Source organism: Lucilia cuprina, chromosome 4 (assembly GCF_022045245.1).
Source record: "Lucilia cuprina isolate Lc7/37 chromosome 4, ASM2204524v1, whole genome shotgun sequence".
Taxonomy (NCBI): domain Eukaryota; kingdom Metazoa; phylum Arthropoda; class Insecta; order Diptera; family Calliphoridae; genus Lucilia; species Lucilia cuprina.
The window spans coordinates 66614068-66637199 of NC_060952.1; the positions used below are offsets into that span (position 1 = coordinate 66614068).

At 29.9% G+C, this 23132-nt stretch overlaps 1 protein-coding gene across 1 annotated transcript in view; it reads right to left on the reverse strand.

The window, feature by feature from the left end:
* LOC111681669 (endoplasmic reticulum metallopeptidase 1-like) overlaps positions 1–23132 on the reverse strand; it is a 237587-nt gene that overhangs the window by 105210 nt on the left and 109245 nt on the right. Inside the window, exon 6 of the mRNA XM_046948809.1 lies at positions 1361–1636. Coding sequence (XP_046804765.1) covers positions 1361–1636 — 276 coding nt within the window. The remainder of the gene's footprint in view (positions 1–1360; positions 1637–23132) is intronic.

The window sequence follows — 23132 nt, forward strand, 5'->3', positions numbered from 1 at the left end:
ATATTGGGTCCCATACTATATCTCTTACATACGAGAGATATTCCTGTGCCAACAAATACAACTGTAGCAACATTCGCTAATGATACTGCTATCCTTTCCGTTGCTGAATCGAAATCTTCTGCAAATACAATCCTTCAACATGCGATGAATGAAATAGCAGTTTGGACAAAAGCGTGGCGTATCGAACTAAATAACACATTAACTTTACTAACAAAAAGACGAATAATCTACCCATCTATTCCCAACTATAATAGCGCCAAATATCTTGGAATGACATTAGGCGCAAAACTACGATGGAACGAACATGTTAAGTAAACATGTAAAGAACTAAATATTAAATGGCGAAAACTTAAATGGTTAATTGGTAGAGAAAGCATTCTATCAATAGAAAACAAATTGCTAATATATAACCAATCAATACAACAAATCAGGTTATATGGTATACAACACTTTGGTTGCGCTAACAAGAAATATATCGACCAAATCCATTCTCGAGCATATCTATGTCTCGAATAAATATATATAAATAATCTGAAGAAAATTGCTTGTTAGTTTGTAATAAAATTAAACGAAGTGCAGGAAATAATGAAAAAAGAAAAAATCCTGCCTTTTATCTGCAGAAAATATATCAGTGTTTGTTTTAAAAATGATTTTTTTAACTAATTTAAAAATAAATAGCGTGAAGCAATATCGTTATTAATTTCTATAATATAATTTTACGAACCTATAAAGTATTATGGATCCTTATAGATAGAAAATTAGTTGAAATCAGTTTTTAAAGAACCCAAGATATCGGGGAGATCCGAATCTTCAATAATTTTGTTAGACATGCTTTCGAAAAGATCGCTATTTAAAATCAGCTAATCGGTCCATAAATAACGGTTATATGAGCAAAAATCCGAGACAACCTCTGAAAATTTCATTAAAAAAATACAAATTTTTCATGTTTTTATAAATAGATAAGCAACTAGAACACACTCTTATTATTAAAACAGTAATGAGCGATAAAATAATTTTCTTAAGGGGATCTTGTGTGGGGGTCTGTTGAAAGCACGGACTCTATCGTGCTTTCAACTACAGACGGACGAACAGACATGGCTAGATCCTCTTAGAATTTAATAAGGACCCAGAATCAATATTTCGAGGTGTTACAAACGGAATGACTTAATAAACATACCCCCATCTTTGTTGATGGTGGGTATAAAATGATGCGATACTCATTCCTTATTGCCTTCGCGCAAAATATATTCCACAAGTACTTTGCTTCCCCTTCTTAAAGGATTTGCTGACTTTGTTTTAAATTCCCCATATTTACTTATATGCATAAATAAAATTGTATTATTAAAAATTAAATACTCACTTGTACAATGCCAAACTCATCTGAATCTGCTATTGCTTTTGTTAGCTCCAATATATTGCATCCTGTGTGTTGTATGCTACCATTTGGCAAATAATCTAATGAATCAAATTTTGTATGATAGCGTTGACCATTGATGATGTGGGCAAAATCTAGTCCTGGTAAACCGCGGAAATTTGAAAAAATTCGGTAATCTGTGTCAGAAGGAATAAGACCAGAATCAAAAATTTCTTCTGCAGCCACTTGCGCACTTGGATACGGCACTGAATCAGCATACATCTAAAAATACATTAAAAAATATAATATATATTTATAATAGAGTGACAGTTAAAAGTCGATGTTGGAATCTTGCTCGTCATAACCCCACAAAATGATTTTCAACATATACAATTTGTTGCATATGAGAGATGCTATGCAAATTATTGCATTATTGCCCATGAGCTATGAAAAATGTTCATAATGTAATGGTTTCCCAGATGTACGAAATTTTGTTTTTAATTTATATGGAAGGTACCAAGCCCCTATTGAAAGTCCGCCCGTTATTCTCTAAATGTTCATATTAATGTCAAAGTTCTTCATGTAAAATTTGAAGATTCTAGCTCTTAGAGTTTCTCAGATATACGAATCTATTTAATTTATATGGGGGCTCCAAGCCCCCGCAAATGAAAATCCGCCCTACTTTTTTATAAAATGTCCAGATTAATATTAATGTTATTCGTGCAAAATTTATGGGTGTATGGGAGGTACCGCACCTCATTTGTAGTCCGCCAATTTTTAACCCGAAATGTTTACATGGGTGTTAAAGTTCTTTGTGTAAAATTTTAAGATTCTAGTTGTACTAGTTTCCAAGATAAACGAATTTGTGAATTTATTTTTTATGGGAGGTGCCACTGCTGCTAGTCCGCCTAAGATTTATCCTAAATAATCATGTTGACTCTAAAGTGGCTTCGGCAAAATTTGAGGACTCTAACTCTTATATTATCTCAGATATACTGATTTTCGACCAATGTTCGCCGAAATTTTGACCGAACACCGAAATTTTTATAAAATGTTTATTTATCATATTTTACATCATCAAAAAGTTTTAAAAATGCTGAAAATTTCTTTACAGAAGTTATCATGAATCCTTGCTGTACAATAAATTTCCGATGTACATAGGTACAAAACGTCTTTTTAACTGTTCGTTTTTTCGGCAGATTTGAAGAACTATTAAACAGAAAGTTATTAAAAAGCTAAGAAAAGAGAAACATTTAATTTGAATTATCTAGTTTCGATTACAAATCTTTGATCTCATTTGTAACAGAAATTTTCTAGATCCTTATTCTCAAAAGATCTAGACATGTCTGTCAGTCTCTTGAAAGAACGATAGTACCTAAACTATTGTTGCAGTTTGATTGGTATTCAAAATGGACAAAGTCGGTTTACATTTGGACATGGCTTTAGAAAATGACTAACGTTCATAACATGCTTAAAAATAAATACTAGTATTTTTATGAAATTACACTTAAAATTTTTTATAAACCAAAATCTCATATAAGTGTGTTAAGTATTGTAATCTTTAAATTATATATATATTTTTTATTTTTTGGAAAAATATAACTTTACTGATTCGATAAAATTTATTTTGATTTCGATACATATTTAAAACGAAATAATACATGATCATATTATGATCAAAGGTGATCAACTTTGATCATAATATGATCATGTATTATGATAAATACAATAATATCATGATGAAATATTTTGACGGTATTTATCATAATATATTTTAAAATTGTTGCAATAAAGATAATATGTTTACACTACAATCATAATTTTAACCACAAGTTTCCAAGTACATTTACAAGGGGAAAATAACGACTTTATCCAGTGTTTGCTCAAATTTTGGCCATTTTGTAATACATTTTGAACTTTATTTATTTATTTTTACCTTTGATCATAATATGATCATGTATAACAACATTATGATAAATACAAAAATATCATGATGAAATATATTGACGGTATTTATCATAGTACTAGTTAAATTTTCTAAAAGATGTTGAGTTTTCCCTAATTAATTTGTCGCTTAAAAAACATTAGGTAGGCATGTTATATATCAATGGAAAGGTAATTTTGTCTTTTTTTCAAAACTGTATATAATACTTTTTTTTAATTAAAAAAAAATGTTTTTATTCAGTTTTTGCGAAGATACAAATTTTTCAAATTGCAATAAAACTTTTATTTATGAATATTTTTAGTGAAATTTTACAGATAGGTAGATTTTTTTACTCAAAATCCAAAATTAAATAAAAATTTTGAATTTTCTTATTAGAAATCCCGGAATTCCCAAAAAGTTTTAAAAAATCCCAAAAATGGGATTTTTTGCTTTTTTGCTATTATATCCATACCAGGGGCGGGGTTATCGAAACTCGTTACAAAATGATTAAGAACATATTGGGTCATATAAAACAGGTCACTATAATTTGATATCGACTATGCGATTTGAGAATTTTTGCTCAAAATTGAATTTTCCATAAACACATCTTCTTAGAAACTTTTTAGATAAATCAAAAAGGAAAAGATACTTTTTTCCCAAAAAAAATGGCAAAAAATCGCCTTTTTTTAATTTTTTAAATTAAAATGCCTATAACTTTGGACTCAGTCATGATTTTTACATAATTCTTTCACTGCTTGATATATAAACTTGTTGTTAAGCGAATAAATTTTGACCCGCTATTATCAAAAAACTAAAATAAGGACGGTAAAAATTTTAAAATTTTAAATTTTCAAATGCCAATATCTCCTAAACTAGAAGAGATAATTTACTCCTACGACGAGGAGAGGAGATTCTATATACGAAATGATTTCGATGAGGAGATTTTATATACGAAATTTTTTTTAAATCGGAACTCAAAGGAAGAAATAGGATCGTTTTAAAAATTTAACATAGCCGAGGTGTCCTAATTTGAGAACCCCCCGCGGGCCCCTGGTTGGCCTATAAGGTCTAAATTCAGAACCTAAACTCCTCTTTGTGCATACCAAATTTCATTAAAATCGGATTAACCGTTTAGAAGTTACCGAATTATTTCCCTCTCTTTTTTCCTCTACCACTGTGCGATTTGAACTCTGCTGATATCTTATAAAATTTTATAGAATACAAAAGTAAATATAAAAGTAAAACCAACCCTATTAAAAACATGGGGCAAATTTAATTCCGAAGTTCATAAAATTTTATAAAATACTATCCATTTAAATGATGCTATATATACTTAATAAGAAGAATAACAGAAATAATAAAAAAATATATATTAAAAAGCTTAATTCATAAGCTTATAAACCACATAAAGTTTGTTTGTTTAGACATATTTGATTCGAAATCGACCGTAAAAAAGGATTACATAAATTATCAGTTTTATAAACAAAATTTTTCTTTTAAACATATTCATATCAAGTTAACTTCATAGTCAAAAAGGGTTAAAGTATAATTTTTTATACCTTATATATAATTTTTATACCCTTCACCTTCGTGAGAAGGGTATATATAAGTTTGTCATTCCGTTTGTAATTTCTATAATATAATTTTCCAACCCTATAAAGCATATATATTCTGGATCCCTATAGATAGCGGAGTCGATTAAGCCATGTCCGTCTGTCTGTCTGTTGAAATCAGTTTTTAAAGGACCCCAGATATCGGCGAGATCCGAATCTTCAATAATTCTATTAGACATGCTTTCGAGAAGATCGCTATTTAAAATCAGCAAAATCGGTCGGTAAATAACGGAGATATGAGCAAAAATCTGAGACAACCTCTGAAAATTTCATCAAAAAATTGTTATAAAAGCAACAACAACACTGAATATAGAAAAGATGTACACGTGTGTGTGTGTAGATGTATTTGGTTTTATTCAGCTGTGTATTTTTTTGTATGTTTGGAATCCAAACATACAAAAAATACACAGCAAAAAAATATGATTTGCATTTGTTAAAATAAAATAATTTTCCCTTTTGTTTTGCAAATATATTTTTTAATGAATAGAAAAAAGTATTTAAAACGTTTTCAATTATATGAGAGTAGATTGTGAGTTATTGTACAATATTTTTTATGCGAATAATGTAAGTTTGAAATTTAAAACTAACACAAATTTTTTGCAAGTGCTTTTTAAAACAATTTTTTTTACGATAAACAGAAACAAAATCTACGTCGCGTCAATGTTTACCAGCAATGAATCAGAGGTCGAAGTCGACCGGCTTCGAGTCGGAGCTTAGCCGCCGAACTATATTTAGTTGCTTGAGCCGCCGTCGAAACATTCGGCTTAAATCGACTCAAATTTTTTTTGTTTTTATTAACTAGACTGTAAGATCAATTATGTTTAAAATACACTATGGTGAAGGGTATATAAGATTCGGCACAGCCGAATATAGCACTCTTACTTGTTTGTTTTATATCTGTTATTCCTCTAATTATAAGGAGCATTATTCAAATAGGTAGTGTTTTTTCGAATTTTTGAAATTTGGTATTGAATCGTTCCCAAGTGCCTCAAAGGGTTAATTTAGCTTTCTTTTACTCTTTAAATTCCAATAATTGTTGGTAAATATCGCTCACAAGTAAATATTATTTCGATATGGTATACTGAGAATTCCCAAATATTACAAAATTTGACCTTTGAACTACACAAAATACGGGTTAAGAATATCCGATTTTATTAAAACTTCGTACATATATTTTATATTATATGGAATATATTATAATACTCTAAAAATACTTTATTTAAAATGTACCATAGTAGAGAATTAATACATATTCCTTAAAATATTACAAAAAATGCATTTTTCCCGAAATCCTCCGAGTTTGGTTGAAAAATGTGAAGGTTATTAAAAAATTTGGAAAAAAAATTTAACATATTTTGGAAAATATTCTAATAAATCTATTTTATTACATAAAATATATATAGTTACTCGAATATAAGTTGTTGTCCTTAAAAGATATCGTGAACCCTTTCTTAACTATGTTAAAAAAATATTTTTTTTACACCGCAGTTTCAAAACTCTATTTTCAGTTTTTGTAATCTTTGTTAAACAAATTTTACAATTTTTGAAATATCACCAGAGTATTTATGATCAATAAATTAAGGAATAAGAAAGAACAGTGAAAAAATTAGGTTAATACCACTTATTGAATTCTGCATATTTCGCGAAAAACTATTTTTTTTAATATTTTACAAAATATGTTCCAATTTTTTACTGTTATACCCAAAGTGTAACAAGTAGTCTGACTCTTTGGCAGCTGTACCTAACTGTAAGCATGTGTTAGTGAAAAAGTACCTACCCAGCAGTTCGACGGGACAGTCCCGAACTGACCACTTAATCAACCACTTGTGGTGGCCCCTAGCCACCTGACTACCCAGGTGACCGACCATTTTAACATGGGCTTGTCCTACGAGGAAGTCAATCGTCACTCTACACCCAACAAAGAGACAGTAAAGAGACGATTGCCTCCGCTCTCGCTTACAAAGGGGACACTAAAGTGACGACTCGATTAGAGTTTATTTGTGACGAAAGACCAAAAACATACGATTTGGAGTCAGCCAGTCAAATTTAAAAATTTCAAGTGTCTGTTCTCCAAAATAGGACAATAATGTGACGATTGACCCAAAAGTCTTGAGTTAAAATTGAGAAAGTGTAAGTTTGGATAGTCTGAAATACAATTTTTAGGATATATTGTAAATTCTAAGGGAATTCGTCCAAATAGTGATCACCTAGAAGCAATAAAACATTTCCACAACCTCAGAATATTAAAGAACTATAGCAATGTCTTGTGTTGTTTTCTTGTTTTAGAAAATTTGTACCAAATTTTACAAAAATAGCTATACCCTTGACATTATTATTAAGAAAAGGTGCTGAATATAATTTTGATAACAGTTGTATTTGTGCATTTTCAACATTGAAGGAATTATTAATGGTTCCTCCAATTTTGTCAATTTACAACCCTAAAAAGGAGACAGAATTGCATACAGATGCTGGGATTTGGTGCTGTTCTTTTGCAAAAGTAAGATGATGGAAAATTCCATCCAATTGCATACTTTTCAAAAACATCATCTGAAACTGAATCGAAAGTACACAGCTTTGAGTTGGAATTGGTTTAGAACACAACTTGGAGGTAATGCTTTAATTCAGGCTATACAGAAAAAACAAGCTAATATGACAATAGCAAAATGGGTTTTTATTTGAAAACTATAATTTTAGTGTAAAACATCGTTTTGAATGATTCAGAGGAGATTTATGAAACTGATTTGAATATTCAAATTACACAGAACAGAGATATGAAAATTTAGGAATTGAGAATTAAATTGGAAAATGGAACTGATGATCATTTTGATTTAGTTGATGGAATAGTTTTTGGAAAAGAGGCGGGGAATGATAGAAGACAAATGTATGTCCCAGTAGAAATGGAAAATAATATTATTTGAATTATTCATGGGAAAATAGGTCATTTAGGTGTAGACAAGACTGTTGAGAAACTTCGGCAAAATTATTGGTTTCCAAAACTAAGAAAGAAAGTGGTTATATTAAGAAAGAATGTGGCTATATTAAGAACTGTGCAAAATGTATAATCTATTCACCATCTAGTTGTTCTAACGAACACAATTTGTATTGTATCCCCAAAGAACCTATTCCTTTCCATGTTGATAATTTCGGCCTTCTGCCTTCCATTCGATCTGTTCGTTAACATGTTTTAGTTGTTGTAGATGGATTCACTAAACATGTTAAATTTTACCCGGTCAAATCGGTAAGATCAAAGGAAGTGTGTATGTCGTTACTAAAGTATTTTAATAACTTTAGCAGACCAGTGCGTATAATTACAGATAGAGGTACTTGCTTAACATCTGTAGAATTTTCAGAATTCCTTTCCCAATGTGAAAATATCATTGGCTTCTCCACAAGCAAATGATCAGGTTGAAAGGGTTATTAGAATTTTAAAGTCAATGCTAGCCAAATTGACGGAGCTGATTGGGTATCCAAATTAGTTAATGTTGAACACGCTCTTAATAACACCATTCACGCATCAACACGTAAATATCTGTCTGTATTGTTATTTAGAGTTAAAAAAAGAGGAAGAATTGTAGATAAACTAACAGAATTTCTGAAGGAAATGCCGAGTGGTTAGAATATCACTTGTCGTCAACTTAGTTTTTATAATTATTGAATGATCAAGTTAACATTTTTGTTTTAATATTGAAAATGTCTAGTTTTTCCATTCAGAAATTAATATTCAATAAAAAAAGATTTGTTGTTAAATTATTTTCACCTAAAATTTGTGTGGAATTTCTTCGCTGTATTTTTAATACAGGGGACTTTAAATGGGGGAGTCTTGTAACAAACTTACTTATATGTGTCGAATTTCTATACTCGTATATTTTAAGCAATTAATAAAGTAATTTTCTGAAAGGGACCTTAATTGTGGTTTAGGGTCAATTATGAACCGATTCTCAAAACATTTGGTTGAAATATTTTGGATTGTTTGTGCTAAATTTCAAAACTATAGATGCTTCATTTAGCCAGTTATTAGCGTAAAAGTAATCTTAGAGGACCTTGTATGGGGGCTACGGTCAATTATGGGCCGATCATTATAATATTTTACAAAGAGATTCAGGTTCCTATAAAAGTTTTTAACAGTTGTGAACGTTAAAGTCATTTTCTGAAGGGGACCTTATATGTGTTCAAGGGGAAATCGTGAATATTGCCCATTTTCAATACCAACAACCTGCATTAACTAAAAATATCTGTTCAAAATTTCAGCTCTGTAGCTGTTCCTGTTTCGACTCTATCGTGAAAACTATTACAGTAAGAATCTTTAACATACATGCACGAATAACTTTAACATCCACTTTGGGTTATAAATTGGATAAGATTCTGAACATTTGCAGGAAAAAGGCGGACTTACATCTGGGGAGCTTGAAGCCCCCACATTAATTAAATAGAAAAATTCGTATATCTAAGAAAATATTAGAACTAGAATCTTCAAATTTTACATGAAGAACTTTGACATTGGACTTTGGTTCCACATATATGAATAAAATACAAAATTTCGTATATCTTAACAACTATTGGATAATTCAAAATTTTCATAGATAGATAGAAATTGGCGAATTTGGTTGGCATCTCTCATATGTAACATTTATTTTTTTAATAAAAAAGTATATATTAAATTTTAGCAATTAAGAAATCAATAGCTCATTAATGTATTATTTTAGAATTAAAACAATTAATATTTCTATATTCGGCTGTGCCGAATCTTATATACCCTTCACCAAGTATGTTTTAAAAAACAGTTTTTATTTATTTTGATTCTCTGCACACATGTCACACATAACATATACACAAACAAATATAAACTGTAGCAGAAAGAAATATTAACCCATATAGTAGTACGTATAGGCGAAACTGAAGCGGTTTTCAAAGAAAAATTTTTATTCTGTTCTCACAGAATAAATTTTCTTCGAAAAATTGCGAGGATATTACCACTTATTAGTTTTTCTTATCACTTAAACTTAATGTTTATTATTTTTTTCAACACTTTTCATTTATTTAAAACCCCGGAAATAATTTATATTTTACAAACTAAAAAAATATTTTTTATTCTTTGACATTTTATTTTAATTAAAATTGAAAAATGAAAAGCTGTACATTTTAGTATTGAAAATTAAAAAAGTATTATTTATACCCTTCACCTTCGTGAGAACAGAACAGCATCCAAACATACACAAAAAATACACAGCTGAATAAAACCAAATACATATCACACGACATGTACATCTTTATCCAATTCACATTGTTGTTGCTTTTTTAACAAAACATGAAAAAATGTGGCTTTTTTGATGAAATTTTCAGAGGTTGCCTCGGATTTTTGCTCATATCTCCGTTTTATAGACCCATTTTGCTGATTTTAAATATCGATCTTCTCGAAAGCATGTCTGAACTGAATTATTGAAGATTCGGATCTCGCCGATATCTGGGGACCTCTAAAAACTGATTGCAACAGACAGACAGACGGACATGGCTTAATCGACTCCGCTATCTATAAGGATCCAGAATATATATACTTTATAGGGTCGGAAAATTATAGAAATTACAAACGGAATGACAAACTTATATATGTATTTAATTTCGATTGGGGTAGCGAAGCACACCGGGTATTAGCTAGTATATTCATATACCAGACTGTTTGTTTGTTACGCTTTAACGGCAAAACTACTAAGCCGATTTATATGAAATTTGGACCGCTAATAAGTGTAATCTCTAAAGGAACAATAGGCTATATAAGATCTTTATCGGAGTTCACGCCCATTTTTACGCCCACTTTTTTGTTGCTTTTTTAACAAAGCATGAAAAAAAGTGGCTTTTTTGATGAAATTTTCAGAGGTTGTCTCGGATTTTTGCTCATATCTCAGTTTTATAGACCCATTTTGCTGATTTTAAATAGCGATCTTCTCGAAAGAATGCCTGAACTGAATTATTGAAGATTCGGATCTCGCCGATATCTGGGGACCTCTAAAAACTGATTTCAACAGACAGACAGACGGACATGGCTTAATCGACTCCGCTATCTATAAGGATCCAGAATATATATACTTTATAGGGTCGGAAAATTATAGAAATTACAAACGGAATGACAAACTTATATATGTATTTAATTTCGATTGGGGTAGCGAAGCACACCTGGTATTAGTTAGTATATTCATATACCAGACTGTTTGTTTGTTACGCTTTAACGGCAAAACTACTAAGCCGATTTATATGAAATTTGGACCGCTAATAGGTGTAATCTCTAAAGGAACAATAGGCTATATAAGATCTTTATCGGAGTTCACGCTCATTTTTACGCCCACTTAAACTTATTTACATAAAATTCGGCATATCTTTTCTATATGATTATAGTATACGAGAATTATTATTTATTTTAATTCTTAATCAAACATTTATTTTTTATGAACTATTTAAAAACTCTAAAATGTTTGTAGATCCTTAACTATCTTTACGAACAGGTAAAATAAAAATCTGTAATCAATTCAATTTAAAATCGGTTGGATATCCACATAAAATACTCCCATCACTTATATTTTCCACCGGAAAACTATTCCTATTTCAAAACCTGTAATCCGCTGCACAGTGGTATAGGAAAAAAAGAGGGATATAATTCGGTAACTTCTAAACGGTTAATCCGATTTTAATGAAATTTGGTATTCACAAAGAGGAGTTGTTGTCGAGTTTAGGTTTTGAATTTGGACCTTTTAGGCCAACCAGGGGCCCGACGGGGGTCCTCAAATTAGGACACCTCGGCTATGTTAAATTTTTAGAACGATCTTATTTCTTCATTTGAGTTCCGATTTAAAAAAATTTCGTATATAGAATCTCCTCATCGAGCACTATAAAAAATGTCGTCGTAACAGTAAATTATCTGTTATAGTTTAGGAGATATTCGCATTTGAAAATTAAAATTTTTATCGTCCTTATTTTAGTTTTTTGATAATAGCGGGTCAAAAAATCCCGATTTTCGCCATTTTTTTATTCGCTTAACAACAAGTTTATATATCAAGCAGTGAAAGATTTATGTAAAAATCATGACTGAGTTCAAAGCATTTTAATTTAAAAAATTAAAAAAGGCGATTTATTGTCATTTTTTTGGGAGAAAGTATCTTTTTCTTTTTAAGTTATCTAAAAAGTTTCTAAGAAGATGTATATAGAATTTATACTTTTTGGAAAGCTGACTTTACATAAAATACGATAAATGAAACAAAACCTAAAAATTGTTGATACCGAGTGGACCAGGTCCATCCAAAAAACCCTATTTTTTATGGAACATTCAATTTTGAGCAAAAATTCTCAAATCGCATAGTCGATATCAAATTATAGTGACCTGTTTTATATGACCCAATATGTTCTTAATCATTTTGTAACGGGTTTCGATAACCCCGCCCCTGGTATGGACATCATAGGCAAAAAACCAAAAAATCCCATTTTTGCGATTTTTAAAACTTTTTTGTGAATTCCGGGATTTCTAACAAGAAAATTTGTAATTTTTATTTAATTTTGGATTTTGAGTAAAAAATCTACATAACTGTAAAATTTTATTAAGAAATATTCATAAATAAAATTTTTATTGCAATTTGAAAAATTTGTATCTTCGCAATAACTGAATAAAAAACATTTTTTATTTTTTTTTAAGTTTTCCGCGATTTTTTTAACCTGGTCCACTCGGTATCAAAAATTTTTAGGTTTTGTTTCATTTGTCGTATTTTATGTAAAGTCAGCTTTCCAAAAAGTATAATTTCTATATACATCTTCTTAGAAACTTTTTAGATAAGTTAAAAAGAAAAAGATACTTTTTTTAATTTTTTAAATTGAAATGTCTATAACTTTGGACTCAGTCATGATTTTTACATAATTCTTTCACTGCTTAATATATAAAAAAAACTATAGTAAGGACGGTACAAATTTTAAAATTTTAATTTTCAAATGCGAATATCTATTAAACTATAACAGATAATTTAAATCGGAACTCAAATGAAGAAATAGGATCGTTTTAAAAATTTAACATAGCCGAGGTGTCCTAATTTGAGGACCCGCCGTCGGGCCCCTGGTTGGCCGATGAGGTCCAAATTCAAAACGTAAGCTCGACAACACCTCCTCTTTGTGCATTAAAATCGGATTAACCGTTTAGAAGATACCGAATTATTTCCTTCTTTTTTTCCTATACGACTGTGCGCTGTACATCCTTAAAAAATAACTATTTAACAGTAGATCTATATTAAATATTTGTGTGCAGAATGAAAACACTGAACAAAAACCTCTCCTAAAATGGGGTAAATAATAGGTTAGAACCGGAAAAAGTGAACTTTTTGGTACTTTATTGTTTTTCAAAAGGTACTTTTTGAATTTTCTATAATATTGAATCTAGAAATCACCAAATTCGTATTGTAAATAGGCTGTGGTTCCCTATATAAAAAATCATTCGTATCTTCCCTTGAAATTTCAATTTATATCTCTTTGAAAATTTACTTTAAACCAGTAAGAGTTCTATATTTGGCTGTGCCGAATCTTATATACCCTTCACCATGATGTGTTAAAAAAAATCGGTATCAAAAACTCCTCATTCACAACACTTACTTCGGGCTGAACATACTTAATTTAATGTTTCTAGGTTCAATATTATAGAAAATTCAAAAAGTATCTTTTAAAAAATAAAAAGTACCAAAAAGATCCATTTTATGGCTTCTAACTTAAACCAGGCTCCACATACTTAATTTCATGTTTCTAGAAAATAACAACATACTAGTGCTGCTCTCGCTCCGCTACTCTTGCTCATCTGCTCACGCTCTGCCTTGTTTTTATAAACAAGAGTACAATAACAAAAATTACCGTATGATTATGTATTTTGTTTTTTGCAATTTCTGTTTGAGCATGAATTTTTGATCAAATTTCAGAGGTTGTCTCGGATTTTTGCTCATATCTCCGTTATTTATGGACCGATTTTACTCATTTTAAAAAGCGATCTTCCCGAAAGCAAGTCTAACAGAATTATTGAAGATTCGGATCTCGACGATATCTGGGGTCCTCTAGAAACTGATTTCAACAAACATACAACAAACATCTTGATATAAATTCAATTTGCCATTCTAAAAAATCATGAAGGTATGTATTTAGCTACTAGATCTCTCAAACTATGCATATAACGCATTGTTCATATAAAATTTGTATAAATTCTTCTTTCGATATCATTTTATAATTTTAGAAAATTGTCCATTAAAAATTCTGTAGAACTTTTTCTGTATGTATCGCCGTATTTATTCCAAGCTTTTTAAATTAAATAATGATTTTGAATAATTCCAGCACACATTTTCCATTTACCGTTAACAAAGTCTGATTTTTTTTAATTAGAGGAATATGTGGATATTTTAATAAGCAAAATTATTTTTTACGGTTAATAGTACGTTTTTGTAGTTAATATAATGCCGCGAAACTTTTTGCCTTATAACTATAGTTCCCTACTAATTATTGAAATTGCTGATTTCAGCACAATTTTTCAAAAAAAAAAATCTACAATATGTCTACAAATAAATCAAAATTTCCTAGTTAAGCTCATTTTGAATTTGCAAATTTTTTAGGTACTTTTTGGTCCAGAAACTGGCTTTAAGTATTAAACAAAATACAGAAAAATATAATAACTATTTTACAGTTATAAGCTAAATTGTTACATCTAATTACTAGGGAAACCAAAATATGCAAATGTATGTTTTTTGTGATGTGTCGTATGGACTCATGGATGATATATTTACGCGTTTCAGACCAAATTAAGAGTTTTGGCATTAATTTGTTACAGCATATTTTTGCATATTTTACCCATAAGAGCATAATTTGAATTTGTAGCCTTTTTAAGACATATTTTTGAATTTTTAGAGCATATTCTATTTTTTTATACCCTACACCACTATAGTGGGGAGGATATTATACGTTTGTGCTGATGTTTGTAACATACAAAAATATTCGTCCTATAAAGTATACCAATCGGCTTTTGTGAGTCGATTAAGCTATGTCCGTCCGTCCGTCTGGCTGGCTGTCCATTTAAACCTTGTGCGCAAGGTACAGGTCGGAATTTTCAAGATAATTGGATGAAATTTGGCACACACGCTTCTCTTGGCCCAAGGACGAAGCCTATTGAATTGGTTAAAATCGGTCCATTATTTCGACTAGACCCCATACAACCGTACCCCCCAAATAGGGTATTTTTTCTTATAATTAATTTAAATCTATTATGTTAACAAAAGTCGACAAAACTTAGTTTTATATGACACTACCGATTTTTGTAATGATCGGGCTTCATTTGACCCTATCCCCCATACAAACTCCTCTTCAGAAAATGACTTGAAGATCAAAATTCACTAATAACAATTTTAAATTTTACATAAATAATATTGAGGAAGACTCCCCCTACCAACATTTTTAAGGATAGGGCCATATTTTGCCCTACTTCCCTTTGAGCCCTCTTAAAAATCACTTTTTTGCCAAAAAAAAAGGAAAAATATTCCGAAATAAAGTTAAAAAAACAAACCAAATGCTTTATTTTTTAAATAATCCCCATTTTTAACATACACACTGACTGGTGTAGGGTATCATATGGTCGGCTACGCCCGACTACACATTCATACTTGTTTTTAAGTTGCATACAAATTTGTGTTATGTCACTGGAATCGTCTCCCTTTCATATGATACTAAATTTGCAAACAAATGATTGTTCGCCAATTTATATCTACCTATGAAAATTTTGAATTATCTAACAGTTTTCAAGATATACGAAATTTTATATTTAATTCATTGAAAGTCCGTCCATTATTCTCCAAAAGTTCACATGAATGGTAAAGTTCTTTATGTAAAATTTTAAAATTCTGGCTATAATAGTTTCTCAGATATACGAAATTTTATATTTAATTAATGTGGGAGCTTCAAGCTCCCCAGATGAAAGGGCGGACTTTTTCCTCAAAATAAATATTAAAGTAATTTCTGTAAAATTTGAAGAATTTATTAGTTTCCCAGTTAAACGAAATTTTGTATTTAATTCATATGCGAGGAAGTTCACCGTTATACTCTAAATGTTCACATCCATGTCGAACTTCTTCAAGTAAAATTTAAAGATTCTAGCTCTAATAGTATACGATATACAATCCTCCCCAGATGAAAGTCCGCTCTTTTTCCTTAATAATGTTCAGATGAATACTAAAGTTCTTCGTAAAAAATTTTAAGAATTTTGTTCTATTAGTTTCCCAGATGAACGAATTTTTGTATTTAATTAGTAATGTTCCCCAAAATGTTTACATGGAATTTATTCCTGCAAAATTTTAAGATTCTAACTGTAATGGTTTCCAAGGTGCCACGCCTCCTAATGATAGTCCGTCTACTTTTTATCCTAAATAGTCATATTGACAGTAAAGTGATTGCGACAATTTGAGGACTTTAAGTGTTGTATTATCTCAAATATAGGGATTTAAAATTTTCTTAATATGGGAGGTGATTGGGGTTGCCAGATTCCTATTTGCAAAAAGCTGGACATTGGGTTTCAAAAAGATGGACAAAATAAAAAAAGCTGGACATAAAAAACTGAGAAAATGTTAATTTTGGTTTTGTGTAAATAATTTCAGAGTGATACACCAAAATACTTTTGTCATATTGCTACTCATCACATCTCTTAATCAAAAATTCAGTTAGTTAAGATTTGAATTCCCGAAATTTATAGAGCGTAGATTCTCACATTTTTTAATGGTATATTCGCCAACTTGCATACCCTGGGTGCTTCGCTACCATAACTTAAATAAAATACATGCAAAATTTTGTTTACTTTTATAGAAAATTAAAATTGATTAAAATTTTTTTAATGTTTTAGTTTTATACGTACAATATCACGTGAATATTATATTCGAATTCAGTAAGAAGCTTGTATTTTTAGTTTCATTCATTAGCTTCCACATTATAGAAAATTTCGAAAGTATTATTTGAAGAAAAGTACTATAAAATACCTCTAATAGATTATCATTTAATCAAAAATTTTATGTTTCTATGTTCAATATTATATACAATTCAAAAAATATAATTTGATGAATGAAAAAGTAGCAAAAGTCCCCTTCAGTACATTCTCATTCACTAAGGTCCCTACATTTTAAATTTTATTTTCAATATCTATGTACAATATCGTAAAAATATTAAAAAGAACCATCGGAAAAACGAAATACATTTGATGAATAGAAAAGTACCAAATAGTCCCCACTTACAGAATATTATTCAGTCAAGACCATGTATGTTAAAATTAATGTTCTAGGTTGAATATTTTAGAAAATTAAAAAGTACAATTTATGAGATAAAAAGTACTAAAAAGTTGTCTCTTAAAGAATCTTATTCAATGAGGACCGTGTATGTTTAATAATCAAGTGTTTTGAGTTCATATTAAGGAATATACAAAGAGTATCATTTGAAGGAAGAACAAGTAGGAAAGTATAGTCGGGCATGGCCGACCATATGATACCCTACACCATGAGTATATTCTTACAATTTTTACTTTTATAAAATTTTTATTTTTTGTAAAGAAACTTTTATGTTGAATATTACCATAATTCCAAAATATTTAAGCCATTTATTGATAAAAAAAACTAAAATTTCTAAATGAGGCTTTATATAGGTCAAATATGGGCCGATCCTCGGTAAATTTGGGAAAAGGATATATTTCTAAATAACAGTTAGTTTTGTTGAGTTTCATTGCGATACAAATGGTTACAAGTCAATTTTAGACGTTTAAGTCATTTTTGAAGGGTTTGTATGGGGGCTAGGGTCAAATATAGGCCGATCCTTACGAAAATCTGCAGTATCATTTATACTTATATAAAACTTATTTGTGCGAATTTTTAAAGAGATAGCAGAATATTTGACGTAATTATAGCATAAAAAGTTCAAATCGGGAGGTACGGTTGTATGGGGGCTAGGTGAAATAATGGACCGATTTCAACCATTTTCAATAGGCTTCGTCCTTGTGCCAAAAAACATGCTTGGTCCAAATTTCATCAAATTATCTTGAAAATTGCGGCCTGTACCTTGCACACAAGGTTTACATGGACTTAATCGACTCAAAAAATTATTCTGAATCGATCGGTATACTTTAAGGTGGGTATTGGACCAATATTTTTGTATGTTACAAACATCAGCACTATAGTGGTGTAGGGTATAAAAAGTACCAAAAATGGAGTAAATTTTACCTAAGTGATAAAACTCAGACGATTCAAATCTGCATTCATTTGTTCCAGAAAAATAGTGTTTTCAAAAAGTACGAAACAATTTGCTTAAATTTGGTCCTATATAGGCCTTAGTACTCGAATTCCAAAATAATAATATACCAACAGCTTATTTTATGTGAGTAAATAAACTACTTTTTCATATTTTTTAATTTCCCGTTTTTTTCTTTTTGGTACTTTTTTCCACAGTGAAATAGCAAACATTTTATTACAATAAATATTACAGAGTTAGCCCGTGTTTTAATAGGAATAATTCAATAAACCGAAAAAGTGTTCTTAATGATCTAAAAAAAAAGTACCATAAATACAGTTTTCTCCTATTTAAAAAAAGGATTGAATTTTAAAAAAGTACGAAACAGGTGTCTCATAATTTTGAGAGATGTATCCAAGATATTTAGAAAAATTTGATTATGTTAATCAGTTCAAAAGTTATAAAGGGCCCAAAAAAGGTACCAAAATCGCCTTTGTTACACATTTTTACTACTTAAAAGTACGAATTTCAAAAAAGTACCAGACACCCATCTGCTCTTTTTAAGAGTACATACAGGTGCATAAAAAAATAAAAAAAGATAATTAAGAAAACCTGTTTTTACCCGTAAATGGGCAAATTTCCAAAAATCCCTCCTTATTGGATCTACAATACCAAAAACACATCTACTGTCAATATTTCATGATTCTAGGTTCAGCCGTTTGGGCTGTGCGAATATGAATCAGTCAGTCATAACCATAATCCATAACTTCAGGGCTATTTACCTGTGTAAAGACATTCGCAGAAGAACTGGCTAAAATTAGGAATTTATCTAATTAAAACATAAAATCTAAATAAAGAACTAAAAGTCGCAGTCCCAATGATACAGTGGAAGTCAAAGGTTATGATCGCGATTACAACAACTTTTGTAGGGAATACAATTTCCAATATTTTGGTAATGATTATTTTTCGCGAGTCATCATTTGATTTCGAATTATTTTGTTTTCATTTTCCTTAGCTATTTTACTTAGAATATCAGTTAGAGTTATAATAAATATATTTTGGTTTATCTCAGAATTTCGACTTATTATCACATCATATGTTTATTCAGAATTTTAAATTGGCCTAAAAGCAATTTCACTTTCAATTTGAAATTTAATTTTGTGGACTTAATTTACTCCCACCAAATTTAATAAAAATAAGCGCTTGAACTAAGAAGTTCCTATAAAAATATTAACGGAAGAACGGACAAAGTTTGTTCGCCCCATAAAGTGATTTTAAGTTGATTAGTGCACCAAAAGGTAGTAATAATATTTAAAACAGGGACGATATGTATTATTATTTAAAAATATTACAATTAAATGAATTCATAGCATGTATGTAAGAAGAAAATTTAAATACTACCTTGCCAGCAAATTTGAGTTTAATTTTGGACACATGAACTAAATAGTCATTATAAAGACTCAATTTTATGTTTTTCAGTGCTAAGTTAAAAAATTTATAAAAACAAAATACATTACTTTCTAATTTTTATCATAATTTTGTTAAATTTAGTCCGTTTTAGTATACCAAAAGTAAAATTAAATGATAATAAGTAGATAGAATAAAAATTTCAAAAACTAACACTTTTTAATACACTGAGAAGATAGTTTAATGCAGAATCATTCTTGCTCTCAAAATTCAGAAGGAAAATTGTTAGCACATTTCAGTAAATATTTTTATTTCATTGTGATCAGTTGTGTGATACATTGTGAAATTTAGATTTTGTAATAAATTGTGTTAATTTAAAATTTAATATATCTAAAACATAGTTTAATATATAATAAGCATCGGTGAGAGATTAGTAAGTACAAAACAATATAATAAAGGAGAAATAAAAAAAATTATTATAAAGTCGCTTTTATAACATAAAAGAGTATAAAATCATAACTCTTTGCAGCTTCCCTGGAAATTTACTACTTTTACGCACTTTTATGTTATAAAAAAGTGACTTGAAACTAAAAAGAAATGGACACATCAAGTAAGTATTAAACATGCGCAACAGTTTCTACCGAACGGGGTCACTTTTAATTCACTCAGATTGTATCAAATTAGATTGTTTTAAACTTTAATTTGTAACGTTATGGTTACAATTTGGATAGAAATTGTTTGTAGGGTAAAAACAAAACAATAAAAAAACAAGTAAGAGTGCTATAGGTACACTTCACCATAGTGTATTTAAAACATATTAGTTTTATTATTTTTTAATTTTTTTCCCGACTACATTATCATTACACCAAAAGCAAAACAAAAGGGTTCTTGGAAGACAGTCACACTACTACCTATTTAACTGCCGCTACTCTTCTTATAAAACTAGGACATATACGTGTTCTAGGATAGTGACGATTGATTTTATGAATGGCCCAAAACATGCGAATTGGAGCCAACAGGTGGTATGATATTAATGAAATAAAGGTTAAAAATGTTAGCTCTCTAGAATACTATTGGACATCAATGTGACGATTGAAAGATATAAATTTGAGTCAACTAGATGGTAACATATTAGTAGAAAGTAATAATAATTTCTCCAAAAGATGGGTAAAATAACTACTTTTGGAAGTAGCTGGGAATAAAACCAAATACATCTAAACCAGACGTCGCCCAGCAGTTCGACACACAGTCAATGCATACGAAAAAGACAGTCATTTCCACTAATATTTACAACCTAGATGATTGTAATTCGTATGTTTTGAGTCATTTGTCACGAATGTACCCTTTGTAATCGAGAATGAAGACAGTCGTCACTTTAGTGTCCTCTTTGTAAGCGAGAGCAGAGACAGTCGTCTCCCACGACAATCGGTTCTTCGCACCGGAACGACTCGGAGTTCAACGAACAACGACCAAGGATTTTCAACCCAGCCACACCGACTTTACACGTGTCGCTGCTACAACAACAGTCGTCTATTTACTGTCCTCAAGTAACCTAGAGATTATACTCTTAAAAGTTATTTTTGGTTGTACTTCTGAAAGTAGTTATTTTACCCATTTTTTGATGAAATAATTATTACTTTCAACTAATATACCACTATCTGGTGAACTCAAATTTATATCTTTCGGGTAAATCGTCACATTATTGTCTAATAGTATTCTAATTGCTTGACTAGGTTCATAGTTTTAAAAATATTACAATAAATGAATTCATAGCATGTATGTAAGAAGAAAATTTAAATACTACCTTGCCAGCAAATTTGAGTTTAATTTTGGACACATGAACTAAATAGTCATTATAAAGACTCAATTTTATGTTTTTCAGTGCTAAGTTAAAAAATTTATAAAAACAAAATACATTACTTTCTAATTTTTATCATAATTTTGTTAAATTTAGTCCGTTTTAATATACCAAAAGTAAAATTAAATGATAATAAGTAGATAGAATAAAAATTTCAAAAACTAACACTTTTTAATACACTGAGAAGATAGTTTAATGCAGAATCATTCTTGCTCTCAAAATTCAGAAGGAAAATTGTTAGCACATTTCAGTAAATATTTTTATTTCATTGTGATCAGTTGTGTGATACATTGTGAAATTTAGATTTTGTAATAAATTGTGTTAATTTAAATTTAATATATCTAAAACATAGTTTAATATATAATAAGCATCGGTGAGAGATTAGTAAGTACAAAACAATATAATAAAGGAGAAATAAAAAAAAAATTATAAAAGTCGCTTTTATAATATAAAAGAGTATAAAATCATAACACTTTGCAGCTTCCCTGGAAATTTACTACTTTTACGCACTTTTATGTTATAAAAAAGTGACTTGAAACTAAAAAGAAATGGACACATCAAGTAAGTATTAAACATGCGCAACAGTTTCTACCGAACGGGGTCACTTTTAATTCACTCAGATTGTATCAAATTAGATTGTTTTAAACTTTAATTTGTAACGTTATGGTTACAATTTGGATAGAAATTGTTTGTAGGGTAAAAACAAAACAATAAAAAAACAAGTAAGAGTGCTATAGGTACACTTCACCATAGTGTATTTAAAACATATTAGTTTTATTATTTTTTAATTTTTTTCCCGACTACATTATCATTACACCAAAAGCAAAACAAAAGGGTTCTTGGAAGTCAGTCACACTACTACCTATTTAACTGCCGCTACTCTTCTTATAAAACTAGGACATATACGTGTTCTAGGATAGTGACGATTGATTTTATGAATGGCCCAAAACATGCGAATTGGAGCCAACAGGTGGTATGATATTAATGAAATAAAGGTTAAAAATCTCAAGTGTTAGCTCTCTAGAATACTATTGGACATCAATGTGACGATTGAAAGATATAAATTTGAGTCAACTAGATGGTAACATATTAGTAGAAAGTAATAATAATTTCTCCAAAAGATGGGTAAAATAACTACTTTTGGAAGTAGCTGGGAATAAAACCAAATACATCTAAACCAGACGTCGCCCAGCAGTTCGACACACAGTCAATGCATACGAAAAAGACAGTCATTTCCACTAATATTTACAACCTAGATGATTGTAATTCGTATGTTTTGAGTCATTTGTCACGAATGTACCCTTTGTAATCGAGAATGAAGACAGTCGTCACTTTAGTGTCCTCTTTGTAAGCGAGAGCAGAGACAGTCGTCTCCCACAAATCGGTTCTTCGCACCGGAACGACTCGGAGTTCAACGAACAACGACCAAGGATTTTCAACCCAGCCACACCGACTTTACACGTGTCGCTGCTACAACAACAGTCGTCTATTTACTGTCCTCAAGTAACCTAGAGATTATACTCTTAAAAGTTATTTTTGGTTGTACTTCTGAAAGTAGTTATTTTACCCATTTTTTGATGAAATAATTATTACTTTCAACTAATATACCACTATCTGGTGAACTCAAATTTATATCTTTCGGGTAAATCGTCACATTATTGTCTAATAGTATTCTAAGAGTGGACACGTAAAAATTTAAAATTTTAGTTCCATTAATATCTTACC